General features: G+C 41.0%; 2 protein-coding genes across 22 annotated transcripts in view; one reads left to right on the top strand and one right to left on the bottom strand.

The window, feature by feature from the left end:
- The window catches only part of NPAT (nuclear protein, coactivator of histone transcription), a 49371-nt gene extending 27132 nt beyond the window's left edge, over positions 1–22239 (bottom strand). The window contains exons 1-7 of one of the 3 annotated variants that reach the window (XM_089333587.1): positions 22000–22138; positions 18746–18886; positions 10027–10145; positions 5482–5542; positions 4054–4126; positions 1755–1795; positions 1060–1284 (exon numbers count right to left, since the gene is read on the bottom strand). In XM_089333587.1, the coding sequence (XP_089189713.1) occupies positions 1060–1284; positions 1755–1795; positions 4054–4126; positions 5482–5494 (352 nt within the window). In that variant the 5' untranslated portion in view covers positions 5495–5542; positions 10027–10145; positions 18746–18886; positions 22000–22138. Of the gene's footprint in view, positions 1–1059; positions 1285–1754; positions 1796–4053; positions 4127–5481; positions 5543–10026; positions 10146–18745; positions 18887–21999 lie in introns of all 3 variants that reach the window. The other 2 variants (XM_008261842.5, XM_051849722.3) reach the window with 2 other exon arrangements.
- Positions 22240–22388: 149 nt separating this feature from the next.
- ATM (ATM serine/threonine kinase) overlaps positions 22389–27670 on the top strand; it is a 154433-nt gene continuing 149151 nt past the window's right edge. For 7 of the 19 annotated variants that reach the window (XR_016234450.1, XR_016234452.1, XM_089333534.1 and 4 more), the window contains exon 1: positions 22404–22656. The gene's annotated coding sequence lies outside the window, so the exon portion shown is untranslated. Of the gene's footprint in view, positions 23119–25203; positions 25479–27670 lie in introns of all 19 variants that reach the window. The other 12 variants (XM_089333535.1, XM_051819893.3, XM_089333538.1 and 9 more) reach the window with 8 other exon arrangements.

Genomic DNA, 27670 nt, shown 5'->3' on the forward strand with positions numbered 1-27670 from the left:
TTTCATTTGCTGGTTTACTCCCAAATGGTTGCAATGGCCAGGGCTGGGCCAGGCCAAAGCCAGGAGCAAGAAGCTTCATCCAGGTCTCCCATGTTGGTGCAGGGGCCCAAGTACTTGAGCCATATTCAGCTGCTTTCCCAGGCCTATTAGCAGGGAGCTGGATCAGAAGTAGAGTAGCAGGGACAGGAACTGGAGCTTATATGGGATGCCAGCACCGCAGGCAGCAGTTTAACTTGCTGCGTCACAGCACCAGCCCCCTCAATAAGGTTTTCTTAACTAGGACAAGGATCATTAAATACTGATTATTATTTTGTATTACAATTCAGTTAATATTTACCAAGAACTTAATATGAAAAAGGCATTGTGTTAGACACTAAAGTACCTATGCTTTAATATTTCACAACAAAACACAAATTATAGTATAGTCAACAAAGAATAACACATCAGAATAGGAAAGGTGTAAGAAACTAATAGCAAAGTGTTCTGGGTGTAGAAAAGCATTTGGAGGAAAGATGGCAACAAGGGAGATCAATAAACAAAAACAAGACTAGCTGGGAATGGAGAGTTGGCCTCTGAATTCTAATTTCTGCTTCGTCATTCACTAGTTTTTTGCCCATTACTATCATGCATCCGGTAATTTTATGTATACAACAGCAAGATGTATCACATCATTTCTAAGTTAATTTCAATCTCTTAAGATTCAGTTGCAATATGAAGGAAAAACATTCCTCATTTCAGAACTGGGATAAATTAAGTGGTAAAATATAAGGTGTATTCCATTTAAAATAAAATACAGCAGCATCTTTTAGATTAATGCCAAACTTCAAGAATTAGAAGAGTACAAAGTTGGATATCAGTGTGAGTAGAAAGAACAAATTTTAGATTAAAATTCAGATTTTATATGCTTATTTTATAGCAACTCCACCATTATAGCTTTTCCCAATTCTATTTGTTTTTGGTGGCCATAATTTTGTATATGACTATAAGGACTTTATTATATTATCTCACTTATATAATCTGATTAACAACAAAGATTAAGAGAATGAAATTTAAATTTACCAGTTACAGTATCTTGTGACTGTGAATGGTTGACCACTACAAAATTTGACTTCAGTGGAGCTGAAATCGGGCCAGTTGGTCGAACAACCTGTGTAGGTGTCAAAGGAGAAGTGATAAATTGTCCTGGAAGATAAGGCAAAGTCAGCAACTCTGAAGTGACAGGAGCTGTTTGAGATGCAAGCCTTCTCTGTCGTTTGATTTCTGCAATTCCATTTCTTGTTCGGGCTGAAACACAGAGGTGTTTAACATTAATTCAGTGTTAAAAATAGTTTTCAGAATTTTATGACATATGATCTAAATATAACAATGGATCTACAGACTAAAAAAATCAACTGGATTTATGTAATGATTTTTTTAAAACAAATTAAAATAAATACACTCAGGTTCTAAGTCCAAAACTACGTATCTTCTGTAATAATTCTTACTAATAACTCTCCCATGAAATAAAACTACTGGCATGAGAATTTTAAGATGATACTACATGACAGCTAATAAGGACATGTAAAGAATATTTAAAATATGCATTTTTATGATATATGAAAACATTCTCTACTATAACACTAATTTAAATATATACAATACTGAACAATACCGGTTTAAATATATAGATGGCATACATGAATTAATGAAAATGTTCACCAATCTAGTGTGAAGTAATTATAAACATTGTTTTTAGTGTAAAGTTGAATACCAACCTCTCTGACTGGCAGCAAGCCCTGGGGAACTTTGCATGCTTCTACAAACAAAATAAAGCAGTTATTCATTAAAAAAAAAAATTTGTTGCTGAGACTCACTGTTTAGTTATACTCATACTTGAAGTAAATTATGAGCTAAAAAGGCAAAAGATATGTTTCAAACAAAAAGGAGAAACATTTTTTTGGGGTAAACAACCCTACCAACCTTAATGAGAAAGGCAGTGTTATGGAAACACATCCATACACATTTACACTTTTTTTTTTTTGGACAGGAGAGTTAGACAGTGAGAGAGAGAGAGACAGAGAAAAAGGTCTTCCTTCTGTTGGTTCACCCCCCAAATGGCTGTTACAGCCGGCGCGCTCCGCCGATCCAAAGCCAGGAGCCAGGTGCTTCCTCCTGGTCTCCCATGCTTGGGTGCAGGGCCCAAGGACCTGGGCCATCCTCCACTGCACTCCTGGGCCACGGTAATTAAGCTCATATCTAATGCAATATGTATTAGAATGCCTTAACATTAAATTAAGAATACAATTTCGGGGGGGGCCAGTGCTGTGGTGCAGTGGGTTAAAGCCTCTGCCCTCAGTGCTGGCATTCCATATGGGTGCTGGTTCAAGTCCTGGCTGTTCCACTTCTGATCCAGTTCCCTGCGAATGTGCCTGGGAAAGCAGCGGAGGATGGCCCAAGTCTTTGAGCCCCTATACCCCTGTGGGAGACCCGGAACAAAGTCCTGATTCCTAGCTTCAGATTGCTCAGCTCCAGTTGTTGTAGCCATCTAGGGAGTAAACTAGCGGATAGAAGACCTCTCTGTCAATACCTCTCTCTGTAACTGTCTTTCCTTACTCATAAGTTTAAGACATTGTAACCGTCTTTCAAATAAATAAATCTTAAAAAAAAATTTTGATTTGAAATTTACACATGTAAGTGAACAACATAAAGCGTAACTTTTTTTTTCCTAGATTTTTTTATTTATTTATTTGACAGGTAGAGTTTACAGTGAGAGAAAGAGACAGAAAGGTCTTCCTTTCGTTGGTTCACTCTCCAAATGGCTGCAGCTGCACTGATCCGAAGCCAGGAGCTTTTTCTGGGTGCCCACTTGGGTGCAGGGGCCCAAGTACTTGGGTCACCCTCCACTGCTATCCCAGGCCACAGCAGAGAGCTTGACTGGAAGAGGAGCAACCCGGCGCCCATAAGGGATGCTGGTGCTGCAGGCGGAGGATTAACCCAGTGCACCACAGCACTGGCCCCACAAAGTGTAACATTTTAAGTTAGCTCTTATAATTACAAAGATGCCTTCCCAGCGAAATTCTGATTTCACATATGAATCCAGACATATGTATTTCAGAATCCCAAAGCTGATGTCAAAGGAATCTTGCTTTTATCAAATTTATGGCCACGGATTTATTTTATTCTAGTCTAAGAAGGGGCAAAATGTACATGAAAATTTATAGTATATGCAAATCCCTTTACAATGAATTCACATTTACCCATTCATGCATCTGTTTGTCACAGACACAATGCTACTTTTTCAGTGAATGTGTCAAAAAGTCTGCCAACAAAACTTATGCAATTTGATTAATGTACTTTCATTTACTTAAAAATTTTAATTTTCATTTTATTTAAAAGGCAGATTGACAAAGCCAACAGAGATCCTCCACGTATGAATACAACAGCCAGGGCTGACACCAGGAGCCAAGAACTCCATCCCAGTCTCCAAGCCCCTCCTGCAGTTAGGTGAGGTAGTTACTTGTAGCTCTGAGAAAAGGGGTAAGACACTGTGGTTTTAACAATAGACACAAAAATCAAATAGAGATGTTACAAATTAATAGTAGCAGGGTCAGTATTGGCATTCCAAGGCTTTAATTTAGACAGAATTTGAATATCTATTACTGTGAGAAAATTCCAAATATAAAAGATGCTAGAAGAATTATTTTTCAAGCTTGTGTCTACAAGTGAAGAACCAATGGGCCATAGATTCAACACATCAATTCTCTGAATATACACCAAAGAGACAGATACCTAAGAGAACTGGGATTAGGAGAGCTGTTGTAGCCTTCGATCTGACTTTAAATTGCTATGGAAATTTGGAAGTGTCATTCAACTTCTATACATCTCATTTTATTAATTTGTAAACATTTTACTAAAAGTATGCAGTTTATTTCCAACTATTTCAAAGAAATGTCAATAACATCTAAATAATTTTAAAATTAGATAAATGTTCTATAAGCACACTGCACAGGTCTCAAGATTATCTGAAAGTATATATACCAAAACCATTTATACACATTCTAATTAGCTTGTTACCTGATTTGAGAAAGTGTATGGTCCAACTTCTTCCACAGAGATGACATTATTGCTGGGACATCATTTGATGTTTCTAAATCATAAAAAGGAAAAAGTTAAAGAAAATTCATATTTCAATTTGAACAATGCACAGCAAATTACTGAAAAAACTTGTCTTTCAGTGGCTGATATTATGCTGGAATTGAGAAATAAGCCTATTTGGCAAAATGGTCTGCAAAGAAATAATGTTACTTTCTTTTCTCAAGTCATTGAGTATCCAATATGAGTAGAAATGGACATCTGCAAAAACTGTGACACGTTAAAAAAAATTAATTTATTTGTAAGGAAGGGTAGGAAGGAGGGAGGAGAGGGCCAGGGAGAGAGAGAGACCTCCCATGTGGTTGTCCACTTTCCAAATGCCTGTAACACCTTGGGTTGGGCAAGGGAAAAATCAGGAGCTAGGGACTCAACACACATTTCCCACATGAGTGGCAGGGACCTAACCACCTGTGCCATGACCTGCTGCTTCCCGAGTGCCCATCAGCAGGAAACTAGATTCAGGAGTGAAGCCAGGTTTCAAATCAGGCAATCTACAATGGGACATAAGCGTGCCAAGCACCATTCTAACCACTGCACCAAATGCCCAACCCCTGAAGGTTTTTTAGACAAATAATTTTTATTTTCTTTTCGTTTATAAAAGGACAAACTTTTTTTTTAAATCTTCGTTCTACCTGGTATCATGTGACATTTAGAAGTAATTATGATAATTTCCTTTATAACAACTTTCATAAAGGTCATGCAAATTTTTTAGTGCAGAAATGTAATGCCCAGTTTCCTATTATTTAAAAATATAACTATATCTCCTATGAGGCTATTTTAAAGAATAAGGGAGATAAAAACATGAAAACACCCAACACAATGTTTACACAGCGACAGTAATGAATATATGTTAAGCCTCTTTCTTTTATGCTACATTTCATGCTAATTATTCAGTTAATGTTGTAAGCTTTGAAAATAATATTAGGGAAGATAAACAATCAGAATTTTGCCCTTAAAAAATTATTAATTTGGGCAATTATTGCTTTATATTTGGAACTACAAGCTAGATTTTTATGACTGGCTTTCTTTGTCTAGACTTCAACTATATAAAAGGTAAAATATTAGTTTCAAACTTCCTAAGATATAGTAATTCCTATTCATTAATATAGATAAATTAGTTAAAAGTTTTATTTTAGTCTTTTTAAAAGATGATTTTTTTGGCTATGCTTACTAACATGGATTTTTTTTGCATTTTATACATCACTCTAAATAGAAATGAATCACGTCTTCCAGGAAAATTAATCTAATCAAACAGAGACTAGTTTACCTAAGGGTTTCACAAAACATTACAAGAATATAATGCTATAAAGAAAAGGAACAAAAAATTCCTTAATCTGACTTCTTTCTTACCTTTTGCCTTCATAGCTACATATTCATTCAAAATTGTTGTCAAGTTTTTTCCGAATAAAGACTGAAAACAAAACAAAAAAAAAGGATGAAACATCATCAAAATCATGTACTACTACCAATGATTTCTTACCATGAAACATTCCACCACTCTGAAGTTCTTAAAAGATGTGGGTTGCACAACCACCTCTGATACAAGGGTAAAATGAAATAGTCTAGGACAGGCACTGTGGTATAGTCTAGGACTCTGCATATGGTGCTGGCATCCCATATGGGCACAAGTACAGTTCGTGTCAAGGCTGCTCCTCTTCCCATCCAGCTTTTGCTAATGGCCTGGAAAGGAAGTACAAGATGGCCCAAGTGCTTGGGCCCCTGCACCCAAGTGGGAGACTCGGATGAAGCTTTTGAGTCCTAGCTTCGCATCAGCCCAGCTCTGGCTACTGTGGTCAATTGGGAGTGAACCAACAGATGGAAGACTGCTTTATCTGTCTCTCCTCTTTCTGTCTTTAACATTGATTCTCTAATAAGTAAATCTTAATGAAAAAAATACACACTGAAGTCAGGGATTGCTCAAAGCTACTAAGGGTAAAGATTCTTACCTGTTAGAATAGGACATTATGACTATGTTTCTTTAGCTATGATAGTCCATGGACACAAAAGCAATTTTTAGCCGGCAGGTACAGATTCAGATACTATTATTTAAAAACAGTAAGGACATAGCTCTAATCTGCGCCCCCCCCCCCCCCAAGATTTATTTATTTGAAAGGCAGAGGCCAGGGCTGAGCCAGACCAAAGCCAGGAGCCAGGAGCTTCTTCCAGGTCTCCCACATGAGTGCAGGGGCGCAAGCACTTGAAACAGTGCACATAGGGATGCAGGTACTGCAGATGGCAGCTTTCCCTGCTACGCCACAGCACTGGCTCCTGCCTGGCTATCCTGAAAGCATTTTGAATTTCAATAATAAACAAAAAAAACCCTGAAGTGTGAAAGAGACTTCCTTGCAAAAGATCAGATTATTTCTTCTCATTTAAATCTTCTCATCAGCACATCTGTCTGTTCTATTCCCGTTACTATAACTCAAGAGTAGGATTTTATTGTTTATTACCTCAAGTCCGAAGTCATAAAATAGGGAAGAACAATAATTTTGGAGCAGAAAATTATGGTTTCAAATTCAACATTTACCACATGCAAGACAAATCACCTAAACTCTACAGCTTACTATTACATGTATAAAATGGACATATAAATTCATTAAAATTTTTATTTTCATTTTATCTGAAAGGCAGAGAGAAAGAAAGAATCTTTCATTGACTGGTTCACTCCCCAAATGCACTCAATCTGGGTCCAAGCACTTGAGCCCATTACCTGCTATCTCCCAGGTGTCCATAAGCAGAAGGTGGAATTGAAAGCCCAAACTCAAACTCAGACACTCTGATAGAGGATGGGGGTTCTCAAGTTTTTCTTTTCTTTTTTTTTTTTTTTACAGGCAGAGTTAGACAGTGAGAGAGACAGAGAGAAAGGTCTTCCTTCCATTGGTTCACCACCCAAATGACTACTACGGCCGGCGCGCTACGCCGATCTGAAGCCAGGAGCCGTACTTCCTCCCAGTCTCCCATGCAGGTGCAGGGCCCAAGCACTTGGGCCATCCTCCACTGCCTTCCCGGGTCACAGCAGAGAGCTTGAATGGAAGAGGAGCAACCGGGACAGAATCCAGCTCCCCACCGGGACTAGAAACGGGGTGCTGGCGCCACAGGTGGAGGATTAGCCAAGTGAGCCACGGTGCCGGCCTCAAGTGGTGTTTTAACTACTGTACCACCAAGCACCTGCCCCTAACTCTTAATTCACAGATTCTTATGTTTGAATGTTAAAAAAGAATACATGTAACATACTGAGGACAATGTCCCATAGGAGGCAATTAGTTCTCTTTCTCTTCCTGAATTGTCATATTAGTTCTCCAATTTTTTTTTTTTATTTAAAGACTTAGATGGTAGGTGATCTGCCTAGTATCATCTTGGAACTATTTTGCTTTATTTATGGTGCTTAATGAATTGCTGAATGACTGAAAAACTAGGTTCTTTTCTGCATATAACTCCTTCATCTTCCCCACAGCTATACAAGTTTACATGCACACCTAAGATTCCCATCACCTGAGAGAGGAGAGAAATCCCTTTCTTGTGGATTCACAAGGTGTAAGCAGGAATAAATACAGGACAAGTACCTTAATCTGAAATGCTTAGGACTAGAGTGTTTCAGGTTTCAAAGTTTTAAAGAAAAATTTTGGTATTTTAGCATAGACTTTACTAGTCTCGTGCCCTTAATCTAAAAAGCTCCAAAACCTGCGACTTTTTGAGTGACAAGATAGTGCTCAAAAAGTGTCAAACTTAAGAGCATTTCAGACTTTTGGATTATGAATGCCCAACTTCTAGTCATAGTCTTAAAATATTCTTCCCATTTCATCTTTTCCCTAATTTGCTTCTTTTCCACTATTATTTTGGGACACTGCTAAGTAGTACACTTTTACTAATAGACAGTAACAGAAGGAACACAGCAAAGTGTTCTTAGTGCTGCTTACCTGTAAAAACTTGGTGCATGCAATTTAATCTTTTCTGAATGTCAGATTTCTTATCTAAAACATGAGGCCTAAGATTCTACCCTTATCTACCCTGTAAGACTGTTTCTTTAAATTTTTTAGATAATTGTAGATTCTGTAACGAACTCCAAAGACAGTTCAGAGTATTTCCACAATATTTGGCATCCTATAACATTAACATCTTAAATAACCATTGTACTTTTATCAACACAAAGAAATAAAATTGAGAGTGGGTGTTATTATGTAGTAGGTTAAGCCACTGCTTGGGACACCCACATCCCCTATTAGAGTGCCATTTTGAGGCCTGGCTTCTCTACTTCTGATCCAGCTTCCTGTTAATGCACCTGGAAAGGCAGCAGATGATGGCCTAAGTACCTGGGTTTTGCCGCCCATTTGGGAGATCTATATGGAGCTGCTGGTTCCTGACTTTGACTTGGCCCAGCTCCATATGTTGTGAAAATTTTGGGAGTCAATCAGCTGATGGAAAAGCATTCGCTCTCTCAACTGGTCCTTTGTTTCAAAATCCAAACCACAACACCATATTACTTTGAGAAATAATGTCTCCCTCATCTATGATTTTAAATGAATTTTTCTTTAAAGATTTATTTATTTATCTGAAAGTCAGTTACACAGAGAGGAGAGGGAGATAGAGGTCTTCCATCCGCTAGCTCACTCCCTAATTGGCTACAAGGGCTGTAGCTGCTCCGATTTGAAGCCAGGAGCCAGGAGCTTCTTCTGGGTCTCCAATGTGGGTGCAGGGACCCAAGGACTTGGGCCATCTTCTACTGCTTTCCCAGGCCACAGCAGACCCTAGATCAGAAGTGGAGCAACCGGGACTCGAACTGGCATCCATATGGAATGCCAGCACTGCAGGTGGTGGCTTTACCCACTATGCCACAGAGCCGACCCTGATGAATATGTTTTTTAAAGATTTACTTAACTTAGAAGATGTATTAGTAGAGAGCTAGACTCAAATTGGTGCTCATATGGGATACTGGCAGTACAGATGGCAGCTCACCCAGCTGTGCCACAACGCTGTTCTTATAACTGAATTTTTTTTTACTTTCAATTCTAATTAATTGTAGGTAAAGAGGAGTACAAGAGTTTTGTACATTTATATCCTATGACCTTGCAAAACACTTTATAGATTCTCTTAAATTTTTTACACAATTATGTTGTCTGTGACACCCAAAATGCTTCTTAAAGAAGTCACGTTTAAAATAAAATAACATTTTGGGCCGGCGCTGTGGCTCACTTGGTTAATCCTCTACATGGTGCCGGCATCCCATGTGGGTGCCGGGTTCTAGTCCTGGTTGCCCCTCTTCCAGTCAAGCTCTCTGCTGTGGCCCAGGAGGGCAGTGGAAGATGGCCTGGGCACTTGGGCCCCTGCACCCATGTGGGAGACCTGGAGGAGGTGCCTGGCTCCTGGCTTCAGATCGGCGCAGCGCCGGCCGTGGCGGCCATTTCGGGGGTGAACCACCAGAGGGAAGACCTTTCTCTGTTTCTCTCACTGTCTAACTCTACCTGTCAAAAAATAATAAAATAACATTATGTGAACAAATGTACAATGTATATCATGGAATGTATCCATTATAAAATAGAACAAATCATCCTTTCCTGGTATAGTAATATTTACAAAAGAGGTGACAGCAAGATATCAAAATATCTGTCTTAAGAAAGAAGGCAGATAGAGGCCATGCAGAAAAAGAAATAAGCTCCAAGACAAGCAGCAGTGAAATTAAACAGAAATTAGGGTGTTAAGTTGTAATTCACTTAATAGCTATGGCATGAATGTGCAAGAACAGCTGGCCTTCTTTGGGTCTCATCAGTCATGCATGAATACAAAGTACTGATTTTCTATCAATTCTGATGTTGCTGAGTAGCTGGTTTTAAGATTTTGTTTATAGTCTCTATTGTTGGTCAGTGATAAAATATTTTCCTTAAGTCACAGATAACTCACCAGTAAGCAGGCTGGGATAAAACCTTCATCTGTACAGTGTTCTGCATATTCTTTTAAATTTGAACTTTCTAAAATAAAAGTCTGGCAGGTAGAAGTGAGATTTTCTTGTTGCAAGTAACCTAAATGGAAAATAAAAATTTAGGTACTTTCAAGGAATTCTGCAATTTTCATAAAACTGCTATAGAAAATGCTAGAGCAAATATCAGTATCTCAAGTGGAGCCTCAGGTATGACATTCTAGTATTCCGTACGCTTGCCCAGAAATGTGGTTGTGCTACAGAATACATAAAACAGGTAGCCTCTCACTGGAAACAGTTTCGCTCAACTATAAATTAAGGTGTCTGAAAAAGTGCAATTATTTCATAGAAGTGCTTATAAGAAAACCACTGAAGAAATAAAAAGAATGTCCCTTTACTCTAAAATCTTAATACTAAGTCACTTGTTGGATTACCAATAAAATACATTCTCACAATACTGTTATTTATTTGTACCTTCATTTATGTGCCTAATGATTTATGGAAAAAAAGGTAAACAGAACACCTACTGTGTAAGAAGAATCAGAAGGGGGGCTGATTCCAAGATGTCTGAATAGAGAAAAGATGTGCTGATTTTGACCAGGGGAAGATAGCAGAGGTAAAGTAGAGGAAGTTTATGCCCAAGGGAGAGTTGGAGCAAAGTCTGCAGTGGAAATCTACAGAAAGAGGGATGCCATGGAGCAGTGTGGAATGAGCAGACACACAGCAGCAAGCACACACACAGCACGTGATTCCCGCAGCCAGGGGCAGGATGACATGCCAGCTTCTGAAAGCCAGTACATGCCTCTGAGTATTCACTGAAGGAGCAGATACTCCACTAAGCCACAGAGGCACTGTTCAAAGATAAAACCCACAAGTGGAGGAAGCCAACAAGTGTTTCAACAAATACCTAAAAATAAACCAATAAACACAAGAAACAAGAACAAGGAACGCAACATGACTCCCCCAAAAAAACACAAGAACTCTTCAATATTACAATGGGAAGGCGAAGAGACTGATGTAATGCCTGAAATGGAATTGAGAAGATTAATCATAGGATGACTCAGAAGCAATGAGAAGCAAATTCACGAATTAAAGAAATCTATACATGACATGAATGAAAAATTCACAGAAAACTGAAATTTGGAAGAGAAATAAAAATGTAATACTATAAATGAAGAATTAAATGTCAAATAAAAAATATAGTGGAAAGCCTTAACAACAGACTCAATGAACCAGAGAACATTCGAACTAGAAGACAAATCTCTGGCTGGAGCTGCAGCTCAATAGGCTAATCCTCGGCCTAGCGGCGCCGGCACACCGGGTTCTAGTTCCGGTTGTCCCTCTTCCAGGCCAGCTCTCTGCTGTGGCCAGGGAGTGCAGTAGGCCCTGCACCCCATGGGAGACCAGGAAAAGCATCTGGCTCCTGCTATCGGATCAGCGCGGTGCGCCGGCCGCAGTGGGCCAGCCGCGGTGGCCATTGGAGGGTGAACCAACAGCAAAGGAAGACCTTTCTCTCTCTCACTGTCCACTCTGCCTGTAAAAAAAAAAAAAAGACAAATCTCTGGAAATTTTTCAGTCAGAAAAAAAAAAAAAAAAGAAATCAGAAAACTAAAAAATAGTGCTGGAGATACATGGGATACTATCAAATGACCCAATACAAAGGTCTTAGGAGTCCCAAGAGGTATGCCAAAAGGTATGTAAAGAGAGAATGGATTAGAAGGTCTATTTAGTGAAATAACAGAAAAGTTTCCCAGTTTGAAGAAAGGGACATTTAGGGACAGGAAGAAGCATGTAGAACTCCTAATAGACATGATCAGAAAAGATTTTCAACACAACACATTGTAGCCAAACTTTCAACAGTAAAACAAAGAAATTATACTGAAATGTGCACAAGAGAAGCTTGTGCTGAAGCTCAGATTGCTTTCAGAAGATCTCCAATTACATTGACAGGGGCTGGTGCCGTGGTACACTAGGTTAATCCTCCGCCTGCGGCGCCGGCATCCCATATGGGTGCCGGGTTCTAGTCCTGGTTGCTCCTCTTCCAGTCCAGCTCTCTGCTGTGGCCCAGGAGGGCAGTGGAGGATGCCCAACTTCTTGGGCCCTGCACTTACATGGGAGACCAGGAAAAAGCACCTGGCTCTTGGATTTGGATCAGCGTAGCTCCGGCTGTTGCAGCCACTTGGGGAGTGAACCAACAGAAGGAAGACCTTTCCCTCTGTCTCTCTCTCTCTCACTGTCTGTAACGAAAGAAAAGAAAGAAAAGAAAGAAAAGAAAGAAAGAAAAGAAAGAAAGAAAAGAAAGAAAAGAAAGAAAAGAAAGAAAAGAAAAGAAAGAAAGAAAGAAAAGAAAAGACCTGTCAACCCAGAATACTGTACCTTGCAAAGCTTTATGAATGAAAGTGAAATAAAGACCTTCCATAACAAACAGGAATTGAATTTGTCAGCACTAATAAAGAAGGTGAAGGCAGAAAAAACTCCCAATAAAAGTATAAAAGAAATCCAAAGTAAACAAAGATACACACACACTGAAAGTTAAAGTATGGAAAAAGATTTACCATGCTAACGGAAAGCAAAAAAGGGCAGGTGTAGCCAGGCTAGTAACAGACAACATAGACTTTAACACAAAAACAGTTAAAAAGAGACAAAGGGCATTATGTAATGATTAAGAGATCAATTCAACAGGAAGATGTGACTATAATAAATGTATATGCACTCAATGCCAGGCACCTATTTAAAACAAGTACTAAAATAGATTTAAAGGGAGACAAAGATTCCAACACCATAGTAATGTGGAACTTCAACACTGCATTTTCATCAATGGACAGATCAACTAGACAGATAATCAACAAAGAAACAGAGCTAATGAACACTATGCGCCACATGATGTAACTGATACCTACAGTACATTTCACTCCACAGTTTAAAAATACACATTCTTTTTATCAATGCATTGAACTTTCTCTAGGATAGACCACACGCTAGGCCACAGAGCAAGTCTCAGCAAATGCAAAAAAATTCAAATTATATCATGTATCTTATCTGACCACAATGGAATGAAGCTGGAAATTAACAATTTAAAAATCTCTAGGAAGTATACAAACACATGGAGACTGAAAAACATGTCCTGAATGAATGGTGGATCATAGAGTAAGTAAAAAAATTCCTGGGGCCGGCACTGGCATAGTGAGTGAAGCTGCTGCCTGCAGTGCCGGCATCCCATATGGGCACTGGTTCAAATTCCGGCTGTTCTATTTTGGATCCCGCTCTCTGCTATGGCCTAGGAAAGCAGTAGAGGATGGCCCAAATCCTTGGGCCCCTGCACCTGTGTTGGAGGACCCAGAGGAAACTCCTGGCTTCTGGATTCATCAGCACAGCTCTGGCCATTGCAGCCATCTGGGGAATGAACTAGTGGATGGAAGACCATCCCCACACCCCACCCCGCTACTGCTTCTCAATTCCTACAAACAAATGAAGATGACAATACAACATATAAAAACTTATGGGCTATAGCAAAAGCAGTGTTATGAGGGAAGTTTATAGCAATTAGTGGCTTCATCAAGAAATTGGAAAGGCATAAAATATAGGAGCTATGAATGTATCCCAAGGGCCTAGAAAAACAAACACAAAAATTGAAGAAATAATTAAAATTACAGGAGAAATAAATAAAATTTAAAGCAAAACACAAAATATCAGTGAAACAAAATGATATATTCATTGGCCCAACTATTCAACCCCCCCCCCCAAAAAAAACAGCATACATGTGGGGAAGAAGAATATAATTACAAAAGTAGACACATTATAGTACTTAAAATATTCAATTCCTCATGAAAAAAAAATCATGAGATATGCAGAGATAAGTATGCCTTTACACCAAGAAAAGAACAAAAAATGGGTCAATAGAGAAACACTTAAAGGAAGCACAGACACTGGATGCAGAGTTTATTTTTTTATTTTTATTTTTTTTTATTTTTTGACAGGCAGAGTGGACAGTGAGAAAGAGAGACAGAGAGAAAGGTCTTCCTTTTGCTGTTGGTTCACCCTCCAATGGCCGCCACGCTGCGGCCGGTGCACTGCGCTGATCCGATGGCAGGAGCCAGGTACTTATCCTGGTCTCCCATGGGGTGCAGGGCCCAAGCACCTGGGCCATCCTCCACTGCACTTCCTGGCCACAGCAGAGAGCTGGCCTGGAAGAGGGGCAACCGGGACAGAATCCGGCGCCCCGACCAGGACTAGCATGCTGCTGTCTTTTGGATATTAGCTTGGATGGGAAATGTCCCCCAAGGACCACGTATTAAAGGAAACACTAGGTTCCAGGGTGGTGCAGACTTTGAGGAAAAATTAATAGAAGGCCCTTAGATCATTGGGGTTGCCATCTCAGAAGTTAGTTTTTAACGAGAGGGTTGTTATTAAAACCCACATTTGGGCCCAATTTCTATCTCTGCTTCCTGGCTCACTGTGCAATCCTTCCTCTTCAAGGACTTCCTTATTGCCATCTGCTGCCTTCATCAGATGCCACACCAACAGGGCCATCTGATCTTTTTACTTGAACTTCTCATGTTGTGCGCTAAATAATCCTTTTCTTTCCATATATTTAGTTGCCTCAGTAATCCAAACTGGTCTTTCAGTTCTACAAATGCTTTGATTTCAAGAGCACTATTCTATTCCTTTGGTTTGGACACTTCATTTTTTTTCTAAGCTTAGCTAACTTCAACTCATTCTTCAGGGTCTAGTACAACACTTTCTCAGAGAACTTTTCTTCGATTCCTCTATGTACCACACTGCAAGTATTCCATTTCAGTTGTCTTTGTAGTACACTTATCATCTCCATGCTGGTATAACAGCCAGTAAAGATTGGTTACCCACTAATTATTTCTAAGATCTCTTCCAACTTTAAAATTATAAAATTATATAATTATATTCTACGCTGTGTTTTTAACTCAGTCCTGCAAATCAATAAACTAATGAGATAGCCTACTCATGTGGACTTTAAACAGAAAAAGGTAAGGAAACAGTCATCTTACTTTAGTCAATGCCTTAACTGATATGTAAATCAACTGACCACTTTCTACTTGTAGCTGCTGAATCAGTTTTCCAGTCTCTTGAAGGAGAAACAAATACATAAATCAAAATGCAAAGACACTATGGCTTTGCAGTATGAGAAAACATTTGGAAACTTTAGGAAACATTTTATTTCAGATACAACTATTTCAATATTCACAGGATTAAAGATTACACCACGGATATGAAATCAGATTAAGAATAGGTTATTTTCTTTTTGTTTGTGAAAACTATGGCCAGTTGAAAAAAAAGGCATTTTTTTATCATGGTTGGCTTTCTTTTTCATACAAGCATTATTCGGAATGAGTGAGTCAGCTGCAAACAGTATTTGTGGACACAGAAATTTAAAACATGTACAAACCACTAGAATTATCCTGGAATTCAGGCAACTGGAGGTTTTTCTTCATATGATTCAGGATCAAATAACTCAGTTTTTTTTACGGTTGAGAATTCTAAATGTACCAATCATCCAAAATGTGTCCAGTCATCTAGGAATTCCAACAGGTGGTATTGTGAAATCTAATTCCTCAAAGTAAATTTGCTTTCCCTGGCCTAGACCATGCATTCTCAAAAAAGTGTGAAAATTTGTTTTGGGAGAGGGAGAAATGAAGGAAAATCTCATACCCTTCATGCATAAATCACAGAAACACATACAACATTTAAACAGATAATCAGGACATTAACATTTTATGTGGAGGGAGAATCAGGCAAAATATTCCTAAAGATTGTTTAAGGGTGGCCATTGGAGGGTGAACCAACGGCAAAGGAAGACCTTTCTCTGTCTCTCTCTGTCCACTCTGCCTGTCAAAAAAATTAAAAAATAAAATAATAAATTAAAAAAAAGTTATTTATTTCGAAAGGCAGAGTTACAGAGAGCACTTCCATATTCTGATTCATTCAACAAATGCCATTGTGGCATCAGGGCTGGGCCAGGCCCAAGTCAGACGCCTAGAACTCCATCCTGGCCTTCCGCATGAATGGCAGGGGCCCAAGTACTGGGGCCATCTTCCTGCTGTCCCAAATGTATTAGGCTGCTGGCTCTGAAGTCAAGCAGCCAGCACTTGAACTGGTGCTTACATGATATGCTGGTGTCCACAGGCATTGGTTTAACCCATTGCACTCTCATTTCATCTGGAACCTGACGCAGAGCAAGGATTTCAACTAATCCTTTCAATAAGGGATCCAAGTGTCTCAAGGGGCAGCTTAACCACTGTGCCAAACACCTGCCCTTTGAGTTCTCATTTTAGATTACATTTGATGCACATTGCTTTTCTTTTGTCCTAGAAGTTCCAAAATAATGTAGTAAACAGACTGGTTTTACATAATTGATGATTACAGCTATGATTAACAAGCTATTTATACAAAACGCTTATCATTAAGCACCTTATTTTCAATCAAGTGATAGCGAAAATTTTACGTACCAACTATTCTATTTTTTTTAAGGAAGACTTACTGTTTATTTGAAAGGCAGGGTGACAGAAAGGGAGAGACACACATGTACACACACACACATAGATAAAAGAAGAGTGAGAGCAAGCACAAGCAGTTATCTTCCATCTGCTGGTTCACTCCCCAAAAGGCTGCACTAGTTGGGGTTAGGCCAGGCCAAACCCAGGAGCCAGGAACTCTATGAGAGTCTCCCACATGTGTGGCAGGTAATCAAATATTTAAGCCATCTTCTGCTGCTTCCCAAGCACATATGCATAGAGCTCCCTTGGATGCAGAGTAGCCAGCACTCAAATATGGCACATGAGTGTCTCAAGAGGCAGCTCAGACCATTGTACCACAAGGCTCACCCTAGATACAAATTATTCTGAATCTCAAATGTTAAAATGAAAATACAAACTAGACAGCAATCATCTGCTGTTTCATAATACAAATGATTATTCTTTAATCCTAGTTATCATTTCTCTTCTTTTAATCTTTTTTTTTTTTTTTTTGACAGGCAGAGTGGACAGTGAGAGAGAGAGAGAGAGAGAGAGAGAAAGGTCTTCCTTTGCCGTTGGTTCACCCTCCAATGGCCGCCGCGGCCAGCACACCGCGCTGATCCGATGACAGGAGCCAGGTGCTTCTCCTGGTCTCCCATGGGGTGCAGGGCCCAAGCACTTGGGCCATCCTCCACTGCACTCCCGGGCCACAGCAGAGAGCTGGCCTGGAAGAGGGGCAACCGGGACAGAATCCGGCGCCCCAACCGGGACTAGAACCCGGTGTGCCGGCGCCGCTAGGCGGAGGATTAGCCTGTTGAGCCGTGGCGCCGGCCTCTCTTCTTTTAATCTTAAAAATGGCAGGACAAAAGGACTACATCTTTTGTGTAAACTTAATGACAAAAGTGTCTGAACAGATTGGGGGTTGGGGACATATGGCTGGTGGATCATATGAGGCCTATACAGTCACTTGGTCTGGCCCTACTAATGCCAATTGCATATGGAACTCGAAATTTAATAGATCTACATCAGGTTCATTTTTAATGATTTTGTATGGCCCACAAATGATGTCATAAATATCCCTCGGCTGAATAGGTTTACCACTCCTAGAACAGATTAAGAAAGTATGACTGAAGTTTCTCCTACTTAATACTGTCTTTAATGTGCTTTAAATTGGAGGTAGTAATGTGTAGCAAAATGGATGAAGGGGCAAACAACTGAAACAACTATTATTGCAGGTATTTAAATGTTAGGAATTGCTAGGGCCAGCGCCGTGGCGCACTAGGTTAATCCTCCGCCTGCGGTGCCAGCATCCCACATGGGCGCCAGATTCTGTCCCCGTTACTCCTCTTCCAATCCAGCTCTTTGCTGTGGTCTGGGAAAGCAGGGCCCCTGCACCCGCATGGGAGACCAGGAAGAAGCACCTGGCTCCTGGCTTCAGATCAGTACAGCCCTGGTCGTTGCGGCCATTTAGGGGAGTGAACCAACGGAAGGAAGACCTTTCTCTCTGTCTCTCTCATTGTCTGTAATTCTACCTATCAAACAAATAAATAAAATCTTAAAAAAAAAAAGTTAGGAATTGCTATGCCAGGGATCTGAGTTCCCTTCATCCTATTTGTAGAAAGTAAAAAAGAGAGCAGCCTGAAACAAGTGATAGGAAAAATATTTCATAAATTCTTCTAGTTTCCTAGAAATGAGTAGTTTAATGTCCTTGAAAAATGTAACTAAAAAAAAAAAAAAGTAACTCTCAGAAAGAATTAACTTACAGTGCTTCGTATTACTCGATCCACAAGTAACAGAGACAAGCTCTCTGTCCATAAAGAAATCATGATCTTCTAGAAGTCCTAAGATAAACAAATGAGTGCAATGCAAACCAAGTGATAAGAGTGACTGACTTTAAGCAAAGATAGGTGCAAGAAAAATTACTACTAGGGCTGGCAGAAATTATGCAATGTTTCAAGGAGGAGGAGGAGAGTCCTACTAAAGTGGTTGGAAATCCCAAAGAAGGGGATGGAAACCACATATGCAGAACACACTTGGGAACATACCTAACTGGATGTAGCACAAGGTGTATCAAGCAACAGCTGGAGACATAACAGCAAAGGCAGATTAGTTAAGCACTATGAAAAGCTTTAGTAAATGTCAGCAATGCGTACACATACTATTGAAGGGACTGTCATGATCACAGTTGCACTTTTGTAAACGTTTATGAAATATCTACTTAGTGATATAGAAGTGCCAGTCCTGGTCCTATTCGTGCTCAAACTCGTTCTTCACCCTTGGCCTCCTACATACTGTACGACAGGAAGTCTGAATCCATTAAGGTCATGTTTCCCAGCCTCCCATGTCAGCAGGCTTCTTGCTGTAAATGAGAAGGAAGTACTAGTGGGAAGTTGGAAGGCAAGAGGAAGAGGCCACAGTTTTTTCCCTTCCCAAACCCACTCTGCCTTGACAGATGCGCCCCCAGGACTATGCTCCCTCATCACACAAGTCTGCTCATCTTCTACACAGTTGTTCCCACTACTGCATCTCTCCTCATCCTTCTGTGGCAGCTTCCAGCTGATGCCAACCTCTGAGCTGCCTGTCCGGCTTCCTAGCTTTTCCATCACCAGTATAACCAGTTACCTCATTAAATCCATCCATGTCAAACACTCAGATTGTGTTTTTTTCCTGACTCAGAGAGTGGCAAACCTATTTAGAAAAAAGGAGAAAATCCTGGCTCCTTCACCCATAAAAATTGTCCCCTTCTGCACATAAACCTTTTAGATACAACTCGTGAAGCTTTTCCATCAATCCAAGATTAAGAATACTGAATAGTACAAGATGTTAGTTTCAGTTTGGGAAGATGGAAAATCCTAAAGCTAGATAGTGGTGATGGTTGTAGAATAATGTGAGTGTACTTAATGCCACAAAACTGTTTAAAAATGGCAAAAGTGGTAAATTTGGTTATGTATATTTTACAAAAAAAAAAAAAAAAAAAAGCTAAAAACTAAATAGCCACAAAAGGGAGTTAAGGAAAAGTACTAGCTACACTTGATGGAAGAGGTTTCAGATCATGTTTAATCTGAATCTTGAATATAAATGTATTAGGATGACAAGAAGGAGACCACATAAAAATATTTGGAGAAATATCAAGTAGACTGGTATGCCTAGAGCAGAAGGCAAATATTAAGATGATAAATCAAGCAGGAGAGGCAGGCAAGATCAATTCTGGAGTACTTGGACATAATGATGAATACTAAACTAGTGGGTCAGAGACAAAATACTACTTCGAAGTATTTTGTCCTGTACAATATTTTTTAAAATTCCAGTAAGGCCAGATGGTAGCTGCAGCTGAGCAGCAAGGGTTGCTTCAATGTGAGTGCAGTGTGCTGCACAGTGAAAAGTAGGTAGACAAGTAGAGCAATCAAATAAAATTCACAGTAATTTGATTCAGTGTGACTTCTGAAAGTGTGAAATCGTCTTAGAATGTGAAGTTGGGGTCCAGGAAAGTGTTTGAGCGGTATGTATTTAACAGTAAAAAAAAAAACCCCAATCTAATTGATCTGAACACACACACACACACACACAAAATACTCCTTTCTGCTTAGTCACTGGCTCAGTATTTGGAACTCATTAGGCACCCAAATTTTTCTGCAAATACATTTTGAAGAGGCCAACAAAAGGAGAGGGGCTGAAGATGGGGAGGGAATGATGATAGGGTAATAAGCAAATAATAAAATTGTTGTTATGGGAAGCCATGACAAAACTCTGTAAGAGAAATCATGGAAGACAAATTGGTAGAATCCTTGGCAGTGAAAATAGAACAACAAAAAATTTTAGGATAAGAAAACAATGATTCTGGAATTCTTATCCATTAAAAGACAAGTAGGAAGTCAAACAGAGCAGCTGGTTTCTGGAGAAAGAATACCCACAAGTTGGATGGGTATTATCACAACTAAAAAAAAAAATCATACTGCTCTCTTAAGTCTTTTTTAACTGGGGGTGATCTGCCTCCCATTGGGCACACTATTAATATACACAGACACTTCTCTCAAGTGGGCAGGGGGACATCTTACTGGCCTCTAGGGCACGGAGGCCAGGAATGCTGCTAAATACCCCACAATGTTTGAGTACACTACAACTCACCATGACAAGAATTATCCAGCTCAAAAGGTCAATAGTGCTGAGAGTGAGAAACGTTTGACTATGATTACTGAAACTCAACTGGATTACCAAATGGCTAACACTCAAACTTCTTAAATGAGATGCATGGAGGAAATAACAAAGCATGTGAACCTATACTGTGAAAGCCTACTTCTTGCAACTTACATATAAGCCTAAAAAATTTAACAGTTACAAGATAGCCAAATTTTAATAAACATCAGATATAGATGCAGGTTGTGTTGATATTCAATTCTGATAACGTGAGCAAAGATTAACCAAACATTAACAAAATATTAAACTTCAATCATTCGTTTTCCCAAAAGTGGATGGTGGAACCATTTCCGCCTAATGTTTCCTGCAAAATATTCTTATCAAGAGCCCTACACAAACACCATTTTTAGGCCACAGGGTGGAGTACTTTTAAAGAAGACAAATGAGGTTTCCAAACAATAAAATAATGGTAGTACTGGTTGTGGACAGTACGGGACGATGATCACAGATGTATACCATTTACTTTTAGAGATGTCAGGTATCTAAATCATTGGCCCCGTTTTTGAACTTAAGTGGCTCTCGTTGCTAGCAGTACAATCTTCTTTATTCTTTGAAGGGACAAACAATAACAAAAAAACCGTCTCCCACACAGACAATACACCCTGACAGACAAGTGGCACAAATGGAGGAAAAGCTAACTAGGGCGAGAAAACGTTCAGCTGGAAGGCACTTCCCTTCCGTAACTGTTCGCTCATCAAAGCAATAGGAATTGCAGCTGCTTTCAAATTTGCAATTGGCATTTCAACCCTCTACACGGGAGGACGTCCTGCCGGGAGGATGGAGGAGGAGGACCACCCCCACTCGTCCCAAATCCGGAGTTCTAAGGGTTATGAGAAAGACGTCACGAAGGTCTTTCTACAAAGCTGGGTGGCCGGGAAGTCCTTATTTGTCCTATTTTGGTCTCAGCTCTGACAAGGGAAAGTACGCGCAAGGTTGAAGACGACGAAGTCCGCCCCGTCACGTAGACAACTCTCTTTCAGGGGTCCCAGTGAAGTGTGCAGGCCTGACTTTCCCTCCGAATCCGGGCCTCAGGTGTTGCCCTCCGAGCTTCTCTCCGGCTCTCCCCTAGACAAACAGCCCGAGCAGGAGAGCATCCACACACAACGAGGCGTACGCGACCAGGGCCAGCGAGCGACGGAAAATCACAGCCAGTCCGAACTTGCAAGCGGGGAAGCAAAACCCCAAGGCTGCCCCACCAAGAGAAAGGCTTTAGCTCCGAAGCGCCTTCCCTCCTTCTCTGCCTGGCCCAGTAACCCTCCCGCCAGCGTCCGCGCTTACCCAATACTAGCCGGGCAACGTCCGAGGGTAACAGCATGATCGACGCCGCAGAACGAACCACAATAAGAGACGAGACGCAGGTACAGAGAAACACAGCGACAGCTCCTACGCCGCATCTCCCGGTTCCAGTGGCGGCACTGAACCCGCGGCAATTTGTCCCGCCTCTTTCGCTCCACGGCAGCCAATGGCTTCCGCCAGAGAAAGAAAGGCGCCGAAATGAAACCCGCCTCCGTTCTCCTTGGAACTGCCGTCACTTCCGCCCTCAGAGTTGGAGGGGTGGGGCCGGAGAGCGTGAAGGGGCGGGGTGCGAGCGCCGGAGCCGCAGCCAGAGGGCGGGCGACTGACACAGAGTCGCTAGCCATTGGTGGGCAGCGCGCAGGCGCGTTTCCGCAGACGAGCAGAATGTTTTGGGGGTGCGCAGTGTTGGGCGACGGAAAGCGCGTGATACTTGTGCGCATGAGCAGAGTGTGCTCTGTGGCCTGTTAGTGCTTTCTTCCGAGAGGACGCTGCGAGTTCACGCGGCGTTTGAACCGGAAGCGGGGAAAGCTGCGGGGATAACGGAGTGTGGAAGCTGTGGCAACCGGAGGTGGCGAGAGGAGCTGGGGGATCCGTGCTGCAAGCCGCCGCCGGCACTGCCTGGGCCGTCAGAGTCTAGCGGTAGGGGTGCGGAGCCACGCAGTGACTTGTGTATTTACAGAACTGAGTCGTATTGGACCCAGTCTGTCCTTTTCCCCCGACTCCTAATCCCACGCGCTCTTTCAGAGCGGCCCGTGAGCGCTCTCTCCCTCGTTATTCTCGCTGCTGCTGCGGCTACTCACCGCACTCCCTCCGAGCCCCCTGCGGCGTTATCCTTGAACTTCCTTTTAAGTCTTCTGAATTGAGTGCTCCTTTCTCCGCGTCTGCTTCTCCCGTGCCCTTAGGGTTCAGATTCAACTAGGCGATTGGAGTAGTTACCTTTTTTTTTTTTTTAACCTCGTGTCATAATTGGTACTTTTAGTTAGCGAGCATTTAGTGAGATTTTAACTATAGCCTCGTGGTTAAGAATGTAGGTTCTGGAATCACATTACCGAGTTCGAATTCTGCCAGCTGTTTGACATCTTCCTTGGAAAATTACGTGAGGTAATCCTTCCCTGTGGTGAGCCCTGCAGAGCTGTTTTCCCAGGTGCAGATAATTAACTACACTGCAAGGTGGATAATATTCTAGAAGAGCAGTTACAGGTCCTGTGGAAACTCGGCCTGGAAGAAACAATTCAGTTTGCCGGGAGCCCTTGCAGTATCTAAACTGCCTTAGGGGATAATAGGAACTTTCCAAACAGAAAGAAACTTACCTGTAAAAGGCACATGGTAGAAGGTTCTTGAAGATCAGGGGTGAGATCTAGTATTGAAAGAAATAGGTTCGGGGAGTTTTCAGTATGTTTAGGTCACAGGAATGAATGAGACCAAGGAGATAAGGATGCTGCTTGAAGTGGGAAGGGAAGAAATATCGAAAGAGACTTATGGAGCAATCATAAAGGAAGGGAATTCATTCTGATAACTGGTAACGTGGTGACTGGCTGTGTTCCAGGTGCTTTGCTAAACATGCACCTGCATGCTTACAGCAAGTTTTTGGGGTAGATGCTAGTATTGTTTTTATCATTAAGGTTTGGACACATGAGCTAACTTGCTCTGGCTGGATTAATACACATTGACTACAGAGCCAAGAATTGCATGCCAAGGACAAAGTTATTTCTAGGAGGATGGAATGGGCATCATTGTCAACGTTCTGCAAAGGGATTAAGCTGGTTAATAACAACGAATATTGAATGCGCCGGTGCAGAGCCTGTTATTTAGGAAATTTGTGTTGTTTCTGTGGAATATGAATGAATCGTAGGTAGTCTGGATTAATGTATAAGTGGGGTTTGTCTTTATCTGGTGATACTTTTACTCTGACTGGCTCGTCTCCACCTCCTCCAACCTAACATACTCTTTTCCATCTTAGTGCCCTGGCGTTGTGCAAGATTACTTCCCTCAAATGTCAGTTCTTCAGCTCTTTATATGATTGGCACTGGTTTATTCAGATCTTGACTTTCTTTTTATACCTTCCTTTGAGATGTTTCCTTATAATTTATCTAAAATGGTCCTCTCTACTGGTTTTTTCTATTATTGTTTAAGTATTAGTTTCTTTCTATTATTGTTTAAGTATTGCTTTCTTTGAGGCAAAGATGAAAGCAAGTATTCTAAGATGTCCTAAATTTAATTACACAGCTAGAGAGTGGAGAGGAGAGAGAAGTTAGTCAGCTACCAGTTTTGGCCAATCAAAACAAAAAAAAACTGCTCGATGTCCTGAATGCATGTTGAAATTTTAACTCCAAGGCCATCAAGGCAATCCCAACTGATTAGGAATAGCTAAATACTTAGAGACTGCCTTCCTGCCTTTTAGTTGTACTGCCACTCTTCTCTATATAGGCTCATTATAAACAGTTTATACTTTCTTTTTCCCAAACTTTGAGTATAAAATATTTTGGTTTTTTAGATCCAGCAAAAAAACCTTTCAGACAGCTCTCTGCTGGTGGTTACAGGAGCTTCTAGACCACTCCTTTTTTCTGGCTAGTTTCTGTAATTGCTCCAAAAACTTTTATTTCAGAGTATTCTTCGTATTCTTCAGTTTTTTTTTTTTTTTAATTTGAAAGAGTTACACAGAGAGAGAGAGAGGTCTTCTATCTGCTGGTTCACTCCCCAGATGGCCACAACGGCCGGAGCAGCACCCATCCAAAGCCAGGAGCCTCTTCTGGGTCTCCCACGTTGGGTACAGGGGCCCAAGGACCTGGGCCATCTTCTACTGCTATCCCAGGCCATAGCAGAGAGCTGGTTCGGAAGAGGAGCAGCTGGGATTAGAACCTGTGCCCATATGGGATGCCAGTGCTTCAGGCCAGGGCTTTAACCTACTGCCCCAAAGCGCCGGCCCCTAATATCCTTCAGTTTTAAGAATTTGGTTTTTAACAGTATACATCACATTTTGGAATTATGCATTGATTTATCAGTTTGTTTATTTTCTACCTCTAGGTAGAATTTCATGAAAGCAGGATTTATATGTTTCATTGATTTGTCTAGCTGTCCCTGATATAGTACCTTGAGCACAGTAGTACATAGTAAATATTGTTTGTATCAATGAATGAATATCTTCTGTTTATTTATTTATTTTTTTCATTTTTTATTTTTTGCCAGACAGAGAGAGAGACAGAGAGAAAGGTCTTCCTTCCGTTGGTTCACTCTTCTAATGGTCGCTCCGGCCAGCACTGCGCCAATCCGAAACCAGGAGCTGGGTACTTCCTTCTGGTCTCCCATGCTAGTGCAGGGCCCAAGCACTTGGGCCATCCTCCACTGCCCTCCTGGGCCACAGCAGAGAGCTGGACTGGAAGAGGAGCAACTGGGAGTAGTACCCGGCGCCCCAACCAGGACTAGAACCGGGGTGCCAGCGCTGCAGGCAGAGGATTAGTCAAGTGAGCCACGGCGCCGACCCTATCTTCTGTGTATTTTGATAGTACTGAACTATTTTGTTTCCTTTAAAATAATCAATATTTAAGAAACTAGAGAGAAGAGTAAATTTGGAAAAGCCATAGCTTGAAATAATAAAGGCAGATTTAGGGCTTCCTGTTAGTGGAAGTGTCACATGTTCAGTAAATGTGCATTTTTTTTCTTATATTGCATCTTTGTATATTTGGAAATTAAGTTGCCTACCCTTAAGGTTCTTTGGATATTGCTGTTATTTTCATTGGTTAGAACACCAGTTTCATTTTCCAAATTGACTCAGTCAAAGGAACTTTAATCTCAGAAATAGGAAAATTCCTAAATAAAACTTAAAGGAATGGAAAAATAAAAAACGGGTCCTTGTCCTCAAGAATGATGCAGACAAGTGAAGAAGACTATCATGTACATAAAAACCTGTTATCTACAGTAGAATGAAGTGGAAGTTGGAAAAGTGGTAACAGTTCAGAAGAACCAATGAGTACAAATGGAGAAGAGAATTACAACTGTCTACCAATCAGTTGGGCAGTCTTTTGGGGGAACTTTGCACGCACTGAGTGTTTTAAGTAGGGTAATTTTGTAGGAGGGATTTCTACCTTTGTAGGGAAATGGAGCATGGTCTCAGTTTCTCCCAGTTTTGAGATTGCATAAGATTGTGTAGGGGCAGATAAACATACTTGATCTTGAAAGATTGAGTAGATTCAGATGAATAAATGGGAGGAGAACTTTCTCCAACTTTTTTTTATAAAGATTTATTTATTTATTTTGAAAGAGTTACACACAGAGAGAAGGAGAGGCAGAGAGAGAGGTCTTCCATCCACTGGTTCATTCCCCAATTAGCCACAACGGCCAGAGCTGCACCGATCCGAAAGCCAGGAGCTTTCTCCGGGTCTCCCATGTGGGTGCAGGGGCCCAAGGACTTGGGACATATTCTACTGCTTTGCCAGGCCATAGCAGAGAACTGGATTGGATTTAGAGCAGCCAGGACTCGAACCATCACCCATATGGGATGCTGGCACTGCAGGTGGCGGCTTTACCTGCTACGCCACAGCACTGGCCCCCCCAACTTTTAATTTTTTTAAAATTTTATTTGAAAGTCAGATAGGGAGACAGAGAACCTACATCAGCTGGTTCATTCCCCAGGTGCCTGCAACAGCCAGGAGGAGGCCTGGAACTGAATCTGGATCTTCCACGTAGATTACAGGGATGATTGCCTGTTGTCTCCCATGGTGCATGTGCATTAGCAGGAAGCTGGATCAGAAGCAGAGCAGCTGAGACTCCAACCTGGTACTCTGATATGGGATGCTGCCATCCCAAGTACCGATGTAACCATTGTTCAATATGCATATCCCCTACCCTGCCATTTTTTGAGATGTTTGTGTGTGTGTGTGTATAATGTACATACATATAACAAAATGAAGCTGCTTTGTGTAAAGGGTTAGGCAGAAGCAGTAAAGCAGAATGCTGTTGGGAAAATTTTTTAAAGATTATATTAAAAGAAGATTTGACTATATTAAAAAACCTAAAAGAAGGAGAGCTACTGCAATGTAATCAAAGAATGGTATCATAAAGTTGACCTTTGTATTTACAAGGGACATCACGATAGGAAATAATTTCCTTTTAAACCAGGAATATAATTTCCATCCTAATTTGAACCATAATGCTAGTTGAGATGTAAGTGCTGGGCAAGGCTTACTAACTCTGATAATTTCCTACATATCATTTTGGCAGAGCAAAATGACAAGTCAAAGTTTTTTCTTAAGATTATTTATTTCAAAGAATTAGAAAGGGAGAGGTAGATGTCTTCGATATGCTGGTTCACTCCCAAGTTGGACTCAACGGCTGGGGCTGGGCAAGACTGAAGCCAGGTGTATCTTCCTGGTCTCCCATTGGTTAGCAGGGGCCCAAGTACTTGGGCTATCTTCTGCTTTTCCCAGACCATTATCAAGGAGATGGATCGGAAGTGGAGCAGCCAGGACCCAAACCGGCACCCTTATAGGATTCTGTCATCCTGGTGATGGCTTTACTTGCTGTGTCATAATGCCTTCATGCAAAGATCCTTTTTGTTAAAAGAAAATTTATTTGAAAGAGTTACAGAGAGGTGGAGGCAGAGGTCTTCCATCTGCTGGTTTACTCCCCAAATGGCTGCAACAGCCGAAGCTGAGCT

This window comes from Oryctolagus cuniculus, chromosome 1 (genome assembly GCF_051225735.1).
Source record: "Oryctolagus cuniculus isolate XC-2025 breed Fujian yellow rabbit chromosome 1, ASM5122573v1, whole genome shotgun sequence".
Classification (NCBI taxonomy): domain Eukaryota; kingdom Metazoa; phylum Chordata; class Mammalia; order Lagomorpha; family Leporidae; genus Oryctolagus; species Oryctolagus cuniculus.